Source organism: Protomyctophum bolini (genome assembly GCF_963924005.1).
Source record: "Protomyctophum bolini genome assembly, chromosome: 7".
NCBI lineage: Eukaryota > Metazoa > Chordata > Actinopteri > Myctophiformes > Myctophidae > Protomyctophum > Protomyctophum bolini.
In genome coordinates this window covers 647,501-664,534 of record NC_137868.1, presented here as the reverse complement: position 1 = coordinate 664,534, position 17,034 = coordinate 647,501, and the positions used below count along the sequence as shown (strand labels likewise).

The window sequence follows — 17,034 nt, the reverse complement described above, 5'->3', positions numbered from 1 at the left end:
CCACAGCCCTCCTATGAGACACAGACTGGTCTCTGAACTGCCCACAGCCCTCCTATGAGACACACACCCAATAAAGCCATTGTTCACAGAGCATTTAACTTCATGCAATGAATGAATGAATGAATGAATTCATTCATTCATTCATTCATTCATTTCAACTGATTTAGCCTCATCAACACCAGACGAGGCAGCAGCGCCTTAAGGAGCAAAACAACTCAAAACACTTCAAAACACCTCAAAACAACTCGAAACAACTCAAAACACCTCAAAACACCTCAAAACAACTCAAAACAACTCAAAACACCTCAAAACAACAACTCAAAACACCTCAAAACAACTCAAAACACATCAAAAACAACTAAACACACAAAGCAGTGAATCCAAAAACAAAACATCATCATATCTCTCTGCAAAGTGAAAACACACAGCTATAAAAACACATGTGATGTACAGTTCAATCATGAACACATATGATATAGGCTACAGTTAAATTATAAATAAATGCATCTATACAACAGTTAAAAACCATAAATTAACTTACATTATCCATGGTGGATCAATGTTATCGATCCTTGCAGAAGGGGGTGCGCGGGTGATTAACTCCAGCTGCTGATCAGGATATTCCTCTCTCTCTCTCTCTCTCTCGCTCTCTCTCTCTCTCTCTCTCTCTCTCACTCTCTCTCTCTCCTGGGTAGAGTGCACTAATCAATACTCTTCCAGATGAATCTCCTCAATAGAACTAAATAACTAATACTTCTCCTCGATAATGACTGATTGATTGATCAGTATAATAGTAACTATGGATTCTCCTCGTAAGGAACAGAGCTGATCCGTCTCGCCGTGGCTTCGGATGGTTTGTTTGGTAGAAGAAAAAAAAACACTTCCTGGAACTGTGTGTGACACACCTGCGTGTGGCCACGCCCTCTTTCTTACCTGACAAGATGACGTCACAGCCAGGCGGTCAGCAGTCAGTCAGTCAGGAGTCAAGTTACATTGTTTAGTTTAGAAATGTTTCTATTTATAAATTATAGTAATTTGTTTCAACAACAAGGTGTGTGTTACATTAAAACAAACAACCGATTACAAATAAACACTTTAAAAGGAATGTTTGAAAACAAATGCTAAATATAATAAAATAAAATTAGTCACATTTTCTTTATATAGAAAATGGTAGAATATATATCCACAAACTGGCAACCCCACAATAAATAAATAAATAACCCACAATATCCATGATGACAAAATCCATCCAGATGGAAAATTATGAATTTATGGGAATGAAAATGATAAAATATGTTTTATAACAATCATGGTGGATCTGCTGCAATGTGACTCATAGTTATATAATTTTCTGATAATTTATGTCGAGGTTATTTAAATTACAAGTGTTGATGTCCTTCACAATGACCACAATTGAAACAACCCTAGTCCCCTTTTAAATCATTTATTTACTTTGTTTTCTACAAACTGTTAATAAAGGATTCTTTTTAAGGTGAAACGCAAAAAAACAAATACAGTTTTCCATGAGGTTGTGTTTTCAACCCACGGCCAGCAGAGGTCGCCCTTCCCCAACCAACCAACCAACCAACCAACCAGACGCGCTTTAATAAAAGGCTGTTTTTTGTTTGTTTTTTGCCGTGGGAAACCAGCAGATGTACAAGCTCACACTGCGAGCCTCACAGCGCGCTGTCTGAGCTTGTACATCTGATATTTAGACCGGGTGACAGACACCGTCGTACGGTGGAAGCACCAATGATGCAGATTGAATGAAGGAGGAAAAGGGCTTGGTTGTTGGTGCGCGCACACGGCGCCGCGCGCACGACACACACACACACACACCCACACACACACACACACACACACACACGTATGCAGTGCATGCAGGAGGACGCACTCACACACACACACACACACACACACTCACGCGCGCGCGCGCACGGACCGACAGACAGACAGACGCATAGAGGAGATATCCCATTATCACCGACGGCATCAGTCTCACGTCCGGCTGATGTAGATTCACTCTATTTCCGTCGGGTTTATTATAATAATAATATAATATAACATAGAAGACAAATAACGTCTATTTTCGCATCAGATTTATTCCAAAAGGCGTTGACGAAAATGGGACACCCTATCGCCGTATCGCCCTCCGTATCATCCCCGCTGATGATGGCCTTACTGTCCCTGGCGCTGAGCAGCCACGGAGAGGTAAGAACAATACTTCATATTCTATAATTAATATCACACCGTGCTGCTATAGGCCTGTATACATATTTACACACTCTGGATGCATCTTATATAGACAATAGAACAATGTCAGAAAGAATCGATATAAAAATACATCCAGGGGAGTCGAGATGTATAAATCCTGTAGCCACCGTCCATAAAATGACGAATAATTATTATATCGTTTCCCTCCCTATGGCATATTCCTTTTGTTTTAATGTATTTAAACATATTGTTAGATGTCTGTGATTATGAGAGGACATACAGTAACCTACAGTAGGTCCACAATCAGTTCTTGACAGTGTAAAATTAAACCAAATGGACCCTTACGTACGGGTCCATTTGGTTTAATTGTACACTGTCAAGAGAGAACACGATATATAGGATTGACTATACTCAGGATATTACTCATTATATATATATTAAATTACTACTTATTTATTATATTACTACTCAGGCCATGATACCTCTTACCAGTGTAGAATGAAACCAAATGGACCCGTAGGAAGACAAGTGGACCCATGCTATAGCATAGGGCAGACATATGGATGTGGTTATGATGTACAGTAGATTATAACATATACAACAGGCCTGTACAGTAACAGCATAGGGCAGACATATGGATGTGGTTATGATAAGATTAGAACATATACAACAGGCCTGTACAGTAACAGCATAGGGCAGACATATGGATGTGGTTATGATAAGATTAGAACATATATACAACAGGCCTGTACAGTAACAGCATAGGGCAGACATATGGATGTGGTTATGATAAGATTAGAACATATATACAACAGGCCTGTACAGTAACAGCATAGGGCAGACATATGGATGTGGTTATGATAAGATTAGAACATATACAACAGGCCTGTACAGTAACAGCATAGGGCAGACATATGGATGTGGTTATGATGTACAGTAGATTATAACATATACAACAGGCCTGTACAGTAACAGCATAGGGCATACATATGGATGTGGTTATGATAAGATTAGAACATATACAACAGGCCTGTACAGTAACAGCATAGGGCAGACATGTGGTTATGATGTACAGTAGATTATAACATATACAACAGGCCTGTACAGTAACAGCATAGGGCAGACATATGGATGTGGTTATGATAAGATTAGAACATATACAGGCCTATATACAGTATAGAACATAACAGCAGGGCAGACATATGGATGTGGTTATGATAAGATTAGAACATATACAACAGGCCTGTACAGTATAGAACATAACAGCATAGGGCAGACATATGGATGTGGTTATAATAAGATTAGAACATATACAACAGGCCTGTACAGTATAGAACATAACAGCAGGGCAGACATATGGATGTGGTTATGATATAGAACATGTACAGTAGATTAGAACATATACAACAGGCCTACAGTATGGAAGGATCATCATCATCATTTTTGCTGCTGTTTTAAGTGTTTATAATTTGCTGACATCATCAACGTAACAACATGTGTCGCTTTGATTCATTATTATGTCGAGGTCGGTCTGTGTCTGTCTGTCTGTCTGTCTGTCTGTCTGTCTGTCTGTCTGTCTGTCTGTCTGTCTGTCTGTCTGTCTGTCTGTCTGTCTGTCTGTTTTGATTGATTGATTGAAATATGTATTAACAGTTTGCAGAATTACAGTACATTTCAAGCACAAACTCGATACAAAGACTGTTAACTGTGAGTGGACGACCCAATTAAGCATTACACTTGTTTACAACAGGGTCCACAATGTTCAATTCATCAAAACATTTAGAGACATACAAATAGACACTTCTATGTAGTTAAAGAACAGAACAGGAATTCATCATATTATAGGAAGCAAAAAGGGAAAAGATACATATACAGTGAGGGGAAATGGGGGGGGGGGGATTCAGATTTTACAGAGGCCAGTTTCGAATTGCAGCCATCCGTAGATGTCTGTCTGTCTGTCTGTCTGTCTGTCTGTCTGTCTGTCTGTCTGTCTGTCTGTCTGTCTGTCTGTCTGTCTGCCTGCCTGCCTGCCTGCCTGCCTGCCTGTCTGCCTGCCTGCCTGCCTGCCTGCCTGCCTGCCTGCCTGCCTGCCTGCCTGCCTGTCTGTCTGTCTGTCTGTCTGTCTGTCTGTCTGTCTGTCTGTCTGTTTGTCAACAACAGTGATGGAGTCAGTCAGTGTATCTGAGTGTGTTGACTAAAAGAAAAAGCGCAGCTGTTAATTAATTATGTCGAGGAGGATTTATATTATATATTATAATTAAATGCAAATATATGCAGTTGTAATGAATCACGTGTGAATAATGCCTGTGTGTATGTGTATACTTCCTCATTATATATTCGGTGTCAGACCCCCCCCGCCTCCACCCAAACTAAATAGATAAATAGCTGATCTACAAGCTCACCACGCGTTGCATCGCAACGCGTGGTGAGCTTGTAGATCAGCTATTTATTTCATTATGTGTGTGGTGTTGTTGTCAGTGAAAAGCATTGACAACAACAGTTAGTGGGTTTTACTAGTTGACTATAGTTTGTTTTTTTAATAATATATTTGTACATTTAAAAACTGTCTACATTGGTGACTAAAATCTAGCATTCTAGCTGATCTATTAGGCCTAAAACAATATATATATATATATATATATATATATATATTCACTAGGCCTAGTCGATTGTCGATCTTTGTTTTAGTCATTATAGTCTCTTGAATAGTTTTCCTTTAGTTTTAGTCACATTTTAGTCACCCGGAATGTTTTAGTGTCTAGTTTTAGTCGACTAAATAACATATGATTTTAGTCGACTAAATCTACAGGTGATTCAGTCGACTAAAGTGTATTTTGGCGGGCCTTGATGCTGTCGTAATGGCCGTTTTTTTAAATAGCAGATCTACAAGGGTTCAAATTTGTGCAAGCTAAATACACGAGACATGTTCTTACTCTTGGATTTAACCTTTGTGTGTTTAAATCATTCAGTTGATAAAACCTTTACAATTATACAAGCTTTTTACTAAATGTACTCTGCTTTCATGCCAGAAGACTGGAGTAGATCATGCTAAAATTCAATTTAATTGTTTTTAATAAAATAAAATAAACTGCTTTAGAATCGAAAAAAATCTTTTTTGAATCGAGAATCGGAAAAATCGAAAAGATCGTTTTTGAATCGAATCGTCACCCCAAGAATCGGAATCGAATCGAATCGTGGGACACCTAAAGATTCGCAGCCCTAGTTGCGACGCGTTGTAGTTTGTAGTTTGTAGTTTCGCGTAGTAGAAACACTAAAGCTCTCCTTTCACTAGGTTTATTTACCTCCATATTAGACATAAAGCTCAGGAATCCTTTCTTCTCTCAACACAAACCTATGAGAGTCTTACAGAGCAGATTATAATATTATTATACTATATTAGAGTCTTACAGAGCAGATTATACTGCTCTGCCCAGGAAAAGCTTTTAGGGAAACCTGCATTTTTCTTTTAAATTCAGAGCGCAAGCGACAAATTATTCAGCTCTAGCGTAGATTGTTGTCCAAACACAAACATTACATTCCCGTTGCCATCTTGTGTCTCAGCAAATGTTACGTCATGTTGATGTAGCGCCCCTCACTTCACACAGGTGTGATTGTTGTCTTCTTTTTGAGCAGTGCTGGCCCCTCCTATATGCCCAGGTTTCACATGTTTGTGTATTAACAGGAACTGATGTTCGGCTCCTCCTCTTTCCTATAGTCCACTTCTTCCCGGGTGCGTCTTTGTGTAATCCTACTAACAACAACACTGCATGTTTACGGGGCTGCAGTGGGTCAGCGGTGTAAAGTGGGCCCGGTATAGAGCGGCCGGATCGGATGGCAAATGTGAGGTTCTCGGTTCGATCCCTGCATGTGGGATCCCCCAGAGTTAGTGTCTAAGTGTCCTTGAGCAAGACTCTGAACCCAGGCAGACAGGCAGGCAGGCAGGCAGACAGACAGACAGACAGACAGACAGAGTTATTAATCCTAATAAAAACGTCTCCTCTCTTTGCAGCTCAACTAGACGTTAATTCTCTGTGACGTTTCAATTGCTCCAGTTCAGCTCCATCTCCTCTTTGTGTATTTATATTATATTCTTTACATCATTTTATTTTCTTGTGTCAGGCCCCCCCCCCCCCCCTCCCCACCCCCCCCCCCCCTCGCGCCTCGGGCTCAGCCCAGATCTGCGGAGCAACATAATCGCATTTGCAAAAAAAAAAGATTTAAAAAAAATATATCAATTTTGGAGGCGGAGGATTTTCCGAGACGGGAAAGTGTTTGTTAACGTTGAGCAGATTAATGTCGTCAGTCAGAAAGTGTTTGTTAACGTTGAGCAGATTAATGTCTTCAGTCAGAAAGTGTTTGTTAACGTTGAGCAGATTAATGTCTTCAGTCAGAAAGTGTTTGTTAACGTTGAGCAGATTAATGTCTTCAGTCAGAAAGTGTTTGTTAACGTTGAGCAGATTAATGTCTTCAGTCAGAAAGTGTTTGTTAACGTTGAGCAGATTAATGTCGTCAGTCAGAAAGTGTTTGTTAACGTTGAGCAGATTAATGTCTTCAGTCAGAAAGTGTTTGTTAACGTTGAGCAGATTAATGTCGTCAGTCAGAAAGTGTTTGTTAACGTTGAGCAGATTAATGTCTTCAGTCAGAAAGTGTTTGTTAACGTTGAGCAGATTAATGTCTTCAGTCAGAAAGTGTTTGTTAACGTTGAGCAGATTAATGTCTTCAGTCAGAAAGTGTTTGTTAACGTTGAGCAGATTAATGTCGTCAGTCAGAAAGTGTTTGTTAACGTTGAGCAGATTAATGTCTTCAGTCAGAAAGTGTTTGTTAACGTTGAGCAGATTAATGTCTTCAGTCAGAAAGTGTTTGTTAACGTTGAGCAGATTAATGTCGTCAGTCAGAAAGTGTTTGTTAACGTTGAGCAGATTAATGTCTTCAGTCAGAAAGTGTTTGTTAACGTTGAGCAGATTAATGTCGTCAGTCAGAAAGTGTTTGTTAACGTTGAGCAGATTAATGTCTTCAGTCAGAATCACCTCTGGGTTGTGTAGAGATCAGTGCAGGAGAAATGTACTCACTGTCGGTGGCACAGTGGGTAGTGCATGCTGTCGCCTCACAGCTAGAAGGTCCTGGGTTCGATTCCCGCTCGGGACGCTGTGGGTGCTGGCGGCGTGTTTCCTCCGCGTCATCAGTTGGCGAAAGGCCCTTTCTGTGTGGAGTTTGCATGTTCTCCCCGTGTCCCCTATAGGGTAGGTACCCTCACATGTTCTCCCCGTGTCCCCTAGGGTAGGTACCCTCACATGTTCTCCCCGTGTCCCCTAGGCTAGGTACCCTCACATGTTCTCCCCGTGTCCCCTATAGGGTAGGTACCCTCACATGTTCTCCCCGTGTCCCCTAGGGTAGGTACCCTCACATGTTCTCCCCGTGTCCCCTAGGGTAGGTACCCTCACAAAAAACATGCAGTAATCCTGGTCTCTAAACTGCCTCCCCCTGGCCAGCCGGGGCGCCTGATGGAGGGGAAAGGAACTGGTTGGAATAACGTGTTCCTTCCACGCGCTACGTCCAACCAGGGAAACTCCCCCCTGTCAGGTGTAAAGGAGCAACTTGGACACTCAGGCATGAAGGAAGCATGAGTTCAAGTCCGTTGCTCTCCCCTTGTCCCCCATATATGGGGACTAGGTTGGTCTCCCCTTGTCCCCCATATATGGGGACTAGGTTGGTGGAGGGTGTGTAGAGCCCAGGATCACATTAGATGATTGAGACAGGGGTGAAAAATGGGTTACAAAATCGTGGGATAAAAAATATATTCAAAGAAAAAAAGAAATGTACTCACTGTAAGTAAAAGTAATCGTCTGTAATCGTAAGACTAAAAGTATAGTCGTCTGTAATACTGTACATTGTGTATGTATGCATGCACGCGCACACACACACACACACACACACACACACACACACACACAGCCACAGGCCACGAAATAATGGACCGTTTGATATCGCCTGTTTCACTGCACCCCCCCTCCCCTCCTCCCCTCCTTACTCTCAGAGCTATTGAAGTGAATTTCACACCGAACACCCCCCCCCCCCCCCCCCGATTAAATACTGCACAGTCACCGTGAAAATAGAGATGCCCTCAATGACAGAGAGAGAGAGACAGAGAGAGAGAGAGAGAGACAAAGAGAGAGAGAGAGAGACAGAGAGAGAGAGAGAGACAGAGAGAGAGAGAGAGAGAGAGAGAGAGAGAGGGGGGGGGGGGGGTGGAATGCAGTAATCATCTTATTACCAGAGGTGACAACTAGAGAGTTTTATCAATGAGAAACTGCAGAGAATGTTACTGTGCTGTACTGTACTGTACTGTACTGTACTGGGCCCTGGGACTGGGCCCTGGTAGGGGGCGGGACTGGGCCCTGGTAAGCGGCGGGACTGGGCCCTGGTAGGGGGCGGGACTGGGCCCTGCTAGGGGGAGGGACTGGGCCCTGGTAGGGGGAGGGACTATGGGCCCTGGTAAGGGGCGGGACTGGGCCCTGCTAGGGGGAGAGACTGGGCCCTGGTAGGGGGAGGGACTGGGCCCTGGTAAGGGGCGGGACTGGGCCCTGCTAGGGGGAGGGACTGGGCCCTGGTAGAGGGCAGCTCATGAGGGTCATGTGACATCCTCCTCCTATCACAGATCTTGTATTTCACCCATAAGTCTAGATGTGTAACATTTAATTATTATTTTTTAGTAACTGATTTCTGTGAATAATTCCTTTATGTCTGCTGTGCGTCAATGATGTGGCAATAAAGTTAGAATAATATGAACAGACGCACGCAAGCATGCACGCGCACACACACACACACGCACGCACACACACACACACACACACACACACACACACACACACACACACACACACACACACACACACACACACACACACACACATGACACAACACACACAGGCAGCTGCAGGTTGCTAGGGTAACAGGGTAGGTAGCCGGCTCCTGTGGGATGCGTTACTGTGGTAACCATCCTCAGAGGACACTCTGACTGGAGGGGGGGAGGGGGGGAGGCAGACAGACAGACAGACAGACAGACAGACAGACAGACAGACAGACAGACAGACAGACAGACGTAATCCAGAGTGATTTACAGTAAGCAGAACAACACATGGTGATAAAATACATCACATACATAGAAATACCGTTATACTGAAACCAGATAATGCGGCCGGTGCAAAAAATAAATAACAGCCTACGGCCTCATGGTTCCTTATAAAGGCCTGGGGTCCGAATCGATTTAGCACATTATCAGCCCGGGCTATACTATTTGGTAATTTCTATTACTATATACTATTTGTATTTCGTTATCATGAATCCAACGTAAACTAACCGTAAACTAAGAACCTAACAGTGTAATATCTATATAATGAAACTATATACCATATAGTGATATATGTCTACATATAGCATGCTATCAGATGCTTTCCTTTTGCTGTTTTATAAGTTGTTTTAGTGTCACTTTCTTTTAGGTGGTTGTAGAATTTAAGTGCTCTCTCTTTTTTGCGAACGCAGTGAGCACTTATTATGAGACCTAGCAGATCATGTCTGTCTGTCTGTCTGTGTGTGTGTCCGTCTGTCCCGCTATCCAAATATGGAGTGTGTTGCATCAGCAATCACTCAGCTCCATATATGGGCACAAAAGGGGCCAGGTCCACTCAGCTCCATATATGGGCACAAAAGGGGCCAGTGATTTGTTTGTTGTGGACCTGGCCCCTTTTGTGCCCATATATGGAGCTGAGTGCGTTCGCTTCCCGCATTCGCGCGTCTTACTCATATTAGGATTATGAGTGCAGGGTATCGTTCCAGCCTGCTTTTTGACTGTTGTCTTTTAAGCTGACCTACAACGTCATTCCGGCTTTTCAGACCGCTGGTGGATGGGAAAAGAACGTTTCCGTGGAATCTGTTTCGTCGCGTCAGTCAGCCGCGGAGGTGCAGCTTCTTTTCCATCCAGCGGCTGTCTGAAAAGCCGGAATGACGTCGGGGCGTCGGCTTCTTCTGTCCGCGGCTGTGCGCTGAGGTGTGTCAGTGTTCCGACGCCCACTGCATGTGGAGAAGTAACGGCAGACGAGTGAGACGACCCAAGAGAGAAGCAGAGTAGCCACTAGCCGGTCCTTCATGTTTCAGAATAACGTTCAGTAGAGCCAGGTGCCGGTCCTTCATGTTTCAGAATAAGGTTCAGTAGAGCCAGGTGCCAGCCGGTCCTTCATGTTTCAGAATAACGTTCAGTAGAGCCAGGTGCCGGCCGGTCCTTCATGTTTCAGAATAACGTTCAGTAGAGCCAGGTGCCGGTCCTTCATGTTTCAGAATAACGTTCAGTAGAGCCAGGTGCCGGTCCTTCATGTTTCAGAATAACGTTCAGTAGAGCCAGGTGCAGGTCCTTCATGTTTCAGAATAACGTTCAGTAGAGCCAGGTGCAGGTCCTTCATGTTTCAGAATAACGTTCAGTAGAGCCAGGTGCAGGTCCTTCATGTTTCAGAATAACGTTCAGTAGAGCCAGGTGCCAGCCGGTCCTTCATGTTTCAGAATAACGTTCAGTAGAGCCAGGTGCCAGCCGGTCCTTCATGTTTCAGAATAACGTTCAGTAGAGCCAGGTGCCGGTCCTTCATGTTTCAGAATAACGTTCAGTAGAGCCAGGTGCCGGTCCTTCATGTTTCAGAATAACGTTCAGTAGAGCCAGGTGCCGGCCGGTCCTTCATGTTTCAGAATAACGTTCAGTAGAGCCAGGTGCCGGTCCTTCATGTTTCAGAATAACGTTCAGTAGAGCCAGGTGCCGGTCCTTCATGTTTCAGAATAACGTTCAGTAGAGCCAGGTGCCGGTCCTTCATGTTTCAGAATAACGTTCAGTAGAGCCAGGTGCCGGTCCTTCATGTTTCAGAATAACGTCCGCTGTTGTCAATTTGTCATACCGTAAATGTATACTTAATATACGTTTATCAAACGTAACTTTCGAGTGAACTTTATGGGAACTTTAGGGAGAAGTATTTCTTGCCTGACTAAAAAAACATGTGTGATTCAGCATGTCCAGATTGCGACCGACACGGCCACACACGGCCACACACACACACACACACACAACACACACACAACACACACACACACACACACACACACACACAACACACACACAACACACACACACACACACACACACACACACACACACACACACACACACACACACACACACACACAGAGTCAGAAGGTGACTTTCTGTGTGTGCAATGTGCACTGTATGCACTCAAGCTTTGTTAATCATGCGTGATGAAAGCAATTAGCAACTGTATTCGCATTGGTGGGTCAGGAAATAAAATATATAAACAAACATTAAAAACATTATATATATATACTCTCCGGTCTAGTGACTCTGTACTCTACAGCAGGTCTAGTGACTCTGTGCTCTACAGCAGGTCTAGGGACTCTATGACCGGTCTAGTCTTTTTAAAACAAACACATCGACACACCTGCAGGTCTTACAATCCTCGACTACTGCAGCTTTCTCTCACACAGATTCAAACCTCTTCAGAGTTCAGAGTTCAACCCCCCTCAGGCCAAACTGTTCCGTAGAGCGCCCCCTGGAGGAGGAAAACGCACAGAGCGTGGAGTCACAACACCCCCTGGAGGAGGAAAACTCACAGGGCGTGAAGTCACAGCGCCCCCTGGAAGAGTAAAACTCACAGGGCGTGAAGTCACAGCGTCCCCTGGTGGAGAAGAAACATCAGAGCTTGAAGTCACAGCGCCCCTTGGAGGAGAAAAACTCACAGAGCGTGAAATCACAGCGCCCCCTGGAAGAGTAAAACTCACAGGGCGTGAAGTCACAGCGCCCCCTGGAGGAGTAAAACTCACAGGGCGTGATGTCACAGCGCCCCCTGGAGGAGTAAAACTCACAGAGCGTGAAGTCACAGCGTCCCCTGGTGGAGAAGAAACATCAGAGCTTGAAGTCACAGCGCCCCTTGGAGGAGAAAAACTCACAGAGCGTGAAGTCACAGCGCCCCCTGGAGGAGTAAAACTCGCAGAGCGTGAAGTCACAGCGCCCCCTGGTGGAGAAGAAACATCAGAGCTTGAAGTCACAGCTTCCCCTGGTGGAGAAGAAACATCAGAGCTTGAAGTCACAGCGTCCCCTGGTGGAGAAGAAACATCAGAGCTTGAAGTCACAGTGTATCCTGGTGGAGAAGAAACATCAGAGCTTGAAACATCAGAGCTTGAAGTCAAAACGTCCCCTGGTGGAGAAGACACATCAGAGCTTGAAGCGTCCCCTGGTGGAGAAGAAACATCAGAGCCTGAAGTCACAGCGTCCCCTGGTGGAGAAGAAATCACAGAGCATGAAGTCACAGCGTCCCCTGGTGGAGAAGATACTGAGGAATTTCTAATTCCCTCACCAATACATCTCCTCTCGTTCACCCCGGGCATGGTGGACCTGATAAACATTGGAACAAAGTCGACCCCCCTTTCCAGACGAGTTTACCGACTGACGGCGCCCCATATGTCAAGCCCAGCTCCAGATTGCCTAGAAAATACATTTGATAACTGATATGAACAGGGTCCATTATGCGCAGCAACAAACATGTATGGACCCCATGCTTCTAGAAAGCCTGGTGTTTCAATCATTGCACAGGTTGAGGTTCACAACATTTCTACTGTTATTTCAAATAGAGTGTCCAACACAAGGAGTGGTCTGGAGAGAGAATGCTGTTTGGTCACTGTACCTCACAGGCATCACAGCCCCCAAAAATGTGACAACAAGCTTAACCTTGCCTTGTTTAACATCAGGTCACTAACAAATAAGTCCTCCTCTGTAAATGATATAATCTGTAAAGAGAAGCTAGATATAATCTTTCTAACAGAGACATGGCTTGGCTCGGATGGAGCTGTTCTCCTAGCGCCAGCCTGTCCCGCAAACTACAGTTTCATTCACTCTTTTCGTAAGGCTAAGAAAGGAGGTGGACTGGCAATAATTTTTTCAGACACGTTAAAATTCAAGGCTCTGACCCTTGGCAGCTTCACATCCTTTGAATACCAGGCCACTATACTACTTGGTCAACCCTCTATGCCAATGATTAGCATTTATCGCCCGCCAAAATGCAGTAAAGCAATATTTCTAACAGAAATATCAGAACTTTTATCTATCTGCTCCACTAACTATGACAGAACTCTTATCTCAGGTGATCTTAATCTTCACCTGGATGATGCTACAGATGCTGTGGCTATGGGCTTCTTAGAGTTATTGCACTCCTTTGAGTTTATCCAACATGTTGTTGGGCCTACACATAAACATGGGCACACTCTGGACCTGGTGATTTCTAGAGGGCTGAACATCACTGTGGAAAGGACTATTGAAAGGCCTGAGCTATCAGACCACTATCTGCTGTGTTTTAATATGACTGTCTCTGATCTAGAGAAAAACATCACGGAATATACCATAAAAAAGCGTTTTTTTAGCTCTTCTGCAGCCGACGAGTTCTCTCGTCATCTGGGGCCCCCCCTGCCCGATACCCCCCCAGTAAATGATATGGTTCAAATTTTTAATCTTAAACTAGAGTCAGCTCTTGATATAGTGGCTCCTTTGAAAACAAAAAAGAAACATAACACCAGAATAACACCCTGGATAAATGAGCATACACGCTCACTGAACCAAGAATGTCGTAGAGCTGAGCGAGCGTGGAGAAAAAACAAACTCACCATCCACCTAGAGATTCTTAAAAAGTCAACAGTCGCCTATAACAAAGCCTTGCGTCTAGCAAGGCAGGCATATTTCTCTGGCATTATTAATGAGAACAAGAAAAATGCCAGAGTCCTATTCTCTACCATTGAACGACTTTTAAACCCCCCCCAGTCCTACAAGCAGTCATTCCCGGCCTCTAAAGCTAAGTGTAATGAGTTTGCATGCTTTTTTGATAACAAAATTTTTAACATTAGAGCTGATATTATGAATGGTGCTGCTGCTAGCGCAAACCCTCAAACAGCAGCTAATGGTCCCAGAGTAGATCTCTCCAGGGGGAGCCTATTAACGTTCTGCGCAATTGATGAAGATGAACTCCGCAAAACCATATCACAGTTGACATCATCCTCCTGTTCATTGGATAAAATTCCCACCACCTTTCTCAAAGAGGTCTTGGACAGTGTGATTGGAGATATCCTAAAAATTGTAAACAGCTCTCTACAATCAGGTGTCTTCCCAGACTCACTGAAGACTGCTGTAGTTAGGCCCCTACTCAAGAAACACAATCTTGATCCCTCTGTTTTGGGTAACTATCGACCCATTTCAAATCTACCCTTTCTGGGCAAGGTTTTAGAAAAATGCATCTTTCATCAATTGGATGTGTTTCTACAGAACAACAATGTGCACAACAAATTCCAATCTGGCTTTAGGAAAGGTCACAGCACAGAAACAGCACTTGTAAAAGTAATTAATGATCTTAGGGTGTCTGCTGACAAGAAACATGTATCTGTTCTCCTACTCCTAGATCTAACGGCTGCATTTGACACGATTGATCATTCAATTTTAATACAGCGTCTGGAGCACTGGATAGGCCTGTCTGGTACGGCCCTGTCCTGGTTTTCCTCCTACCTATCAAACAGAAGTTACTTTGTCAATCTAGCCGAGTTTGACTCAGACAAACACGACATCAGCTCTGGTATTCCACAGGGCTCGATTCTTGGCCCTCTGCTTTTCTCCTTGTACATACTGCCATTGGGCGAACTCATTACCAATCACGGAGTCAATTTTCATTTCTATGCTGATGATACCCAACTTTATCTTTCTGTGGCTCCAGATGATCCCTGTGCTTTAGACCCGCTGTTGACCTGTCTGTCTAGCATCAAATGTTGGATGAGTGAGAACTTTCTCAAGCTAAACGAGGATAAGACAGAAGTTCTCATAATCGGTTCTAGTGAGCAGAAAGAATCAATAATAAGCAGACTTGGTAACCTGACTGTAGAAAGTAACAGTAAAGTAAAGAACCTGGGGGTTATTATTGATTCTGAATTGAATTTCAATTCACACATTAATCATGTTACCAAGATTGCCTTTTTTCACCTTAGAAATATTGCACGAATCAGAGCCTATTTGTCCTTGGACGATGCAAAAACGCTAATCCACGCCTTTGTTTTTTCTCGGCTTGACTACTGCAATGCACTTTTTTCAGGACTGCCTAAGAAAACAACTGACAGACTACAACTTGTCCAAAATGCAGCAGCCAGAGTTTTAACTAGAACTAAGATGAGAGAACATATTACTCCAGTTTTGGCATCACTGCATGGCTTCCGGTTGTTTTTAGGATTGATTTTAAAATTATTTTACTTGTCTATAAAGCTCTCAATGGTCTCGCACCTTCCTACCTACATGACTGCTTGCCTAAATATGTCCCAAACCGCCCCCTAAGGTCTTCCACTGCCGGCCTGCTCGCTTTGCCAAAAAAAATGGCAACTAAAAAACACGGGGAAGCAGCTTTTTGCTTCTACGGGCCGTCGGCATGGAACAAGCTCCCACTGTACCTTCGTCAGGCAGCCTCTGTAGACATTTTTAAAGCTCAGCTCAAGACCCACTTCTACAACATTGCTTTTAATTGATCTTTTATTTTTTTATTTTTGTTATTCATGTCCTCACTGTATTGCATTACTGCTTGTTTTTAATGTTGTTGCCTTGCTTTTCTTTTATCCTCCATTTCTCTGTAAAGCACTTTGAGCTGCATTTCATGTCATGAAAGGTGCTATACAAATAAAGTTTTATTATTAAGTCTACCTGAACTCACCTCTAATGTCTCAGAGGTTCCATGTTTAACCAAAGTGTGTTCATGGTTTGAGGTTTGGTTTTCTGATGGTAAATAAATATGTGTTTTAATCCACCATGTGGGTTTTCCTGCTTCCTGCTTACTAGACAACCTGTCATGACAGCTCGGCTATACCACCCAAACAGACTTCCTCTTCCTCTTCAAAATAAGAGCCGCTTGTGTTTTATTTCTAATTTCTACTTACAGGACGTAGTTAGACAGATTTGAGATAATACTGCCTGCTGCTCGTAGGAAGAGGCTTGCAAAGTGCGACCAAGTAAAGGTCTGTGACTTTAAACTGTGTGAAGATTGATTGAGTAGTGTCAGTCAGTCAGTCAGTCAGTCAGTCAGTCAGACAGTCAGTCAGTCAGTCAGACAGACAGACAGTCAGTCAGTCAGACAGCCAGCCAGCCAGTCGGCCAGCCAGCCAGACAGACAGACAGACAGACAGACAGACAGACAGACAGACAGACAGACAGACAGACAGACAGAAAGACAGACAGACAGACTCAGAGATCAAGCGCTGACACCGTTTGATATTAAATGCGCACGCACGCGCGCACGCACACACACACACACGCACGCACGCATGCACGCACGCACGCACACACACACGCACGCACGCACGCACGCACGCACGCACTCACGCACGCACACACACACACACACAGGACATCAGATAGCAGGTCTGATGAGGCCACGCCCGCTTGCTTCTAAGGCTGTTTATAGAAGAGGTCAAATGAGAGAGAGAGAGAGAGAGAGAGAGAGAGAGAGAGAGAGAGAGAGAGAGAGTGCGTGCGTGCGTGCGTGTGTGTGTGTGTGTGTGTGTGTGTGTGTGTGTGTGTGTGTGTGTGTGCGTGAGTGCGTGCGTGAGTGCGTGCGTGCGTGCGTGCGTGCGTGCACTTTGTAGTGTTCATTGTCCTCAACCAGCCTGGTTGCCTCGTGGTAAAAAGCTGTGCCAGAGCCTAGAAGCTGTGGTACCGTGTGTGTGTGTGTGTGTGTGTGTGTGTGTGTGTGTGTGTGTGTG

At 44.0% G+C, this 17,034-nt stretch overlaps 1 protein-coding gene across 1 annotated transcript in view; it reads left to right on the top strand.

Annotated features, from left to right (window-relative positions):
- Window positions 1-2,124: 2,124 nt before the first annotated feature.
- aplp1 (amyloid beta (A4) precursor-like protein 1) overlaps window positions 2,125-17,034 on the top strand; it is a gene marked incomplete at its 5' end in the record, with an annotated part of 42,978 nt that continues 28,068 nt past the window's right edge. The window contains one exon of the mRNA XM_080767275.1: window positions 2,125-2,211. Within this exon, the coding sequence (XP_080623401.1) occupies window positions 2,125-2,211 (87 nt within the window). The remainder of the gene's footprint in view (window positions 2,212-17,034) is intronic.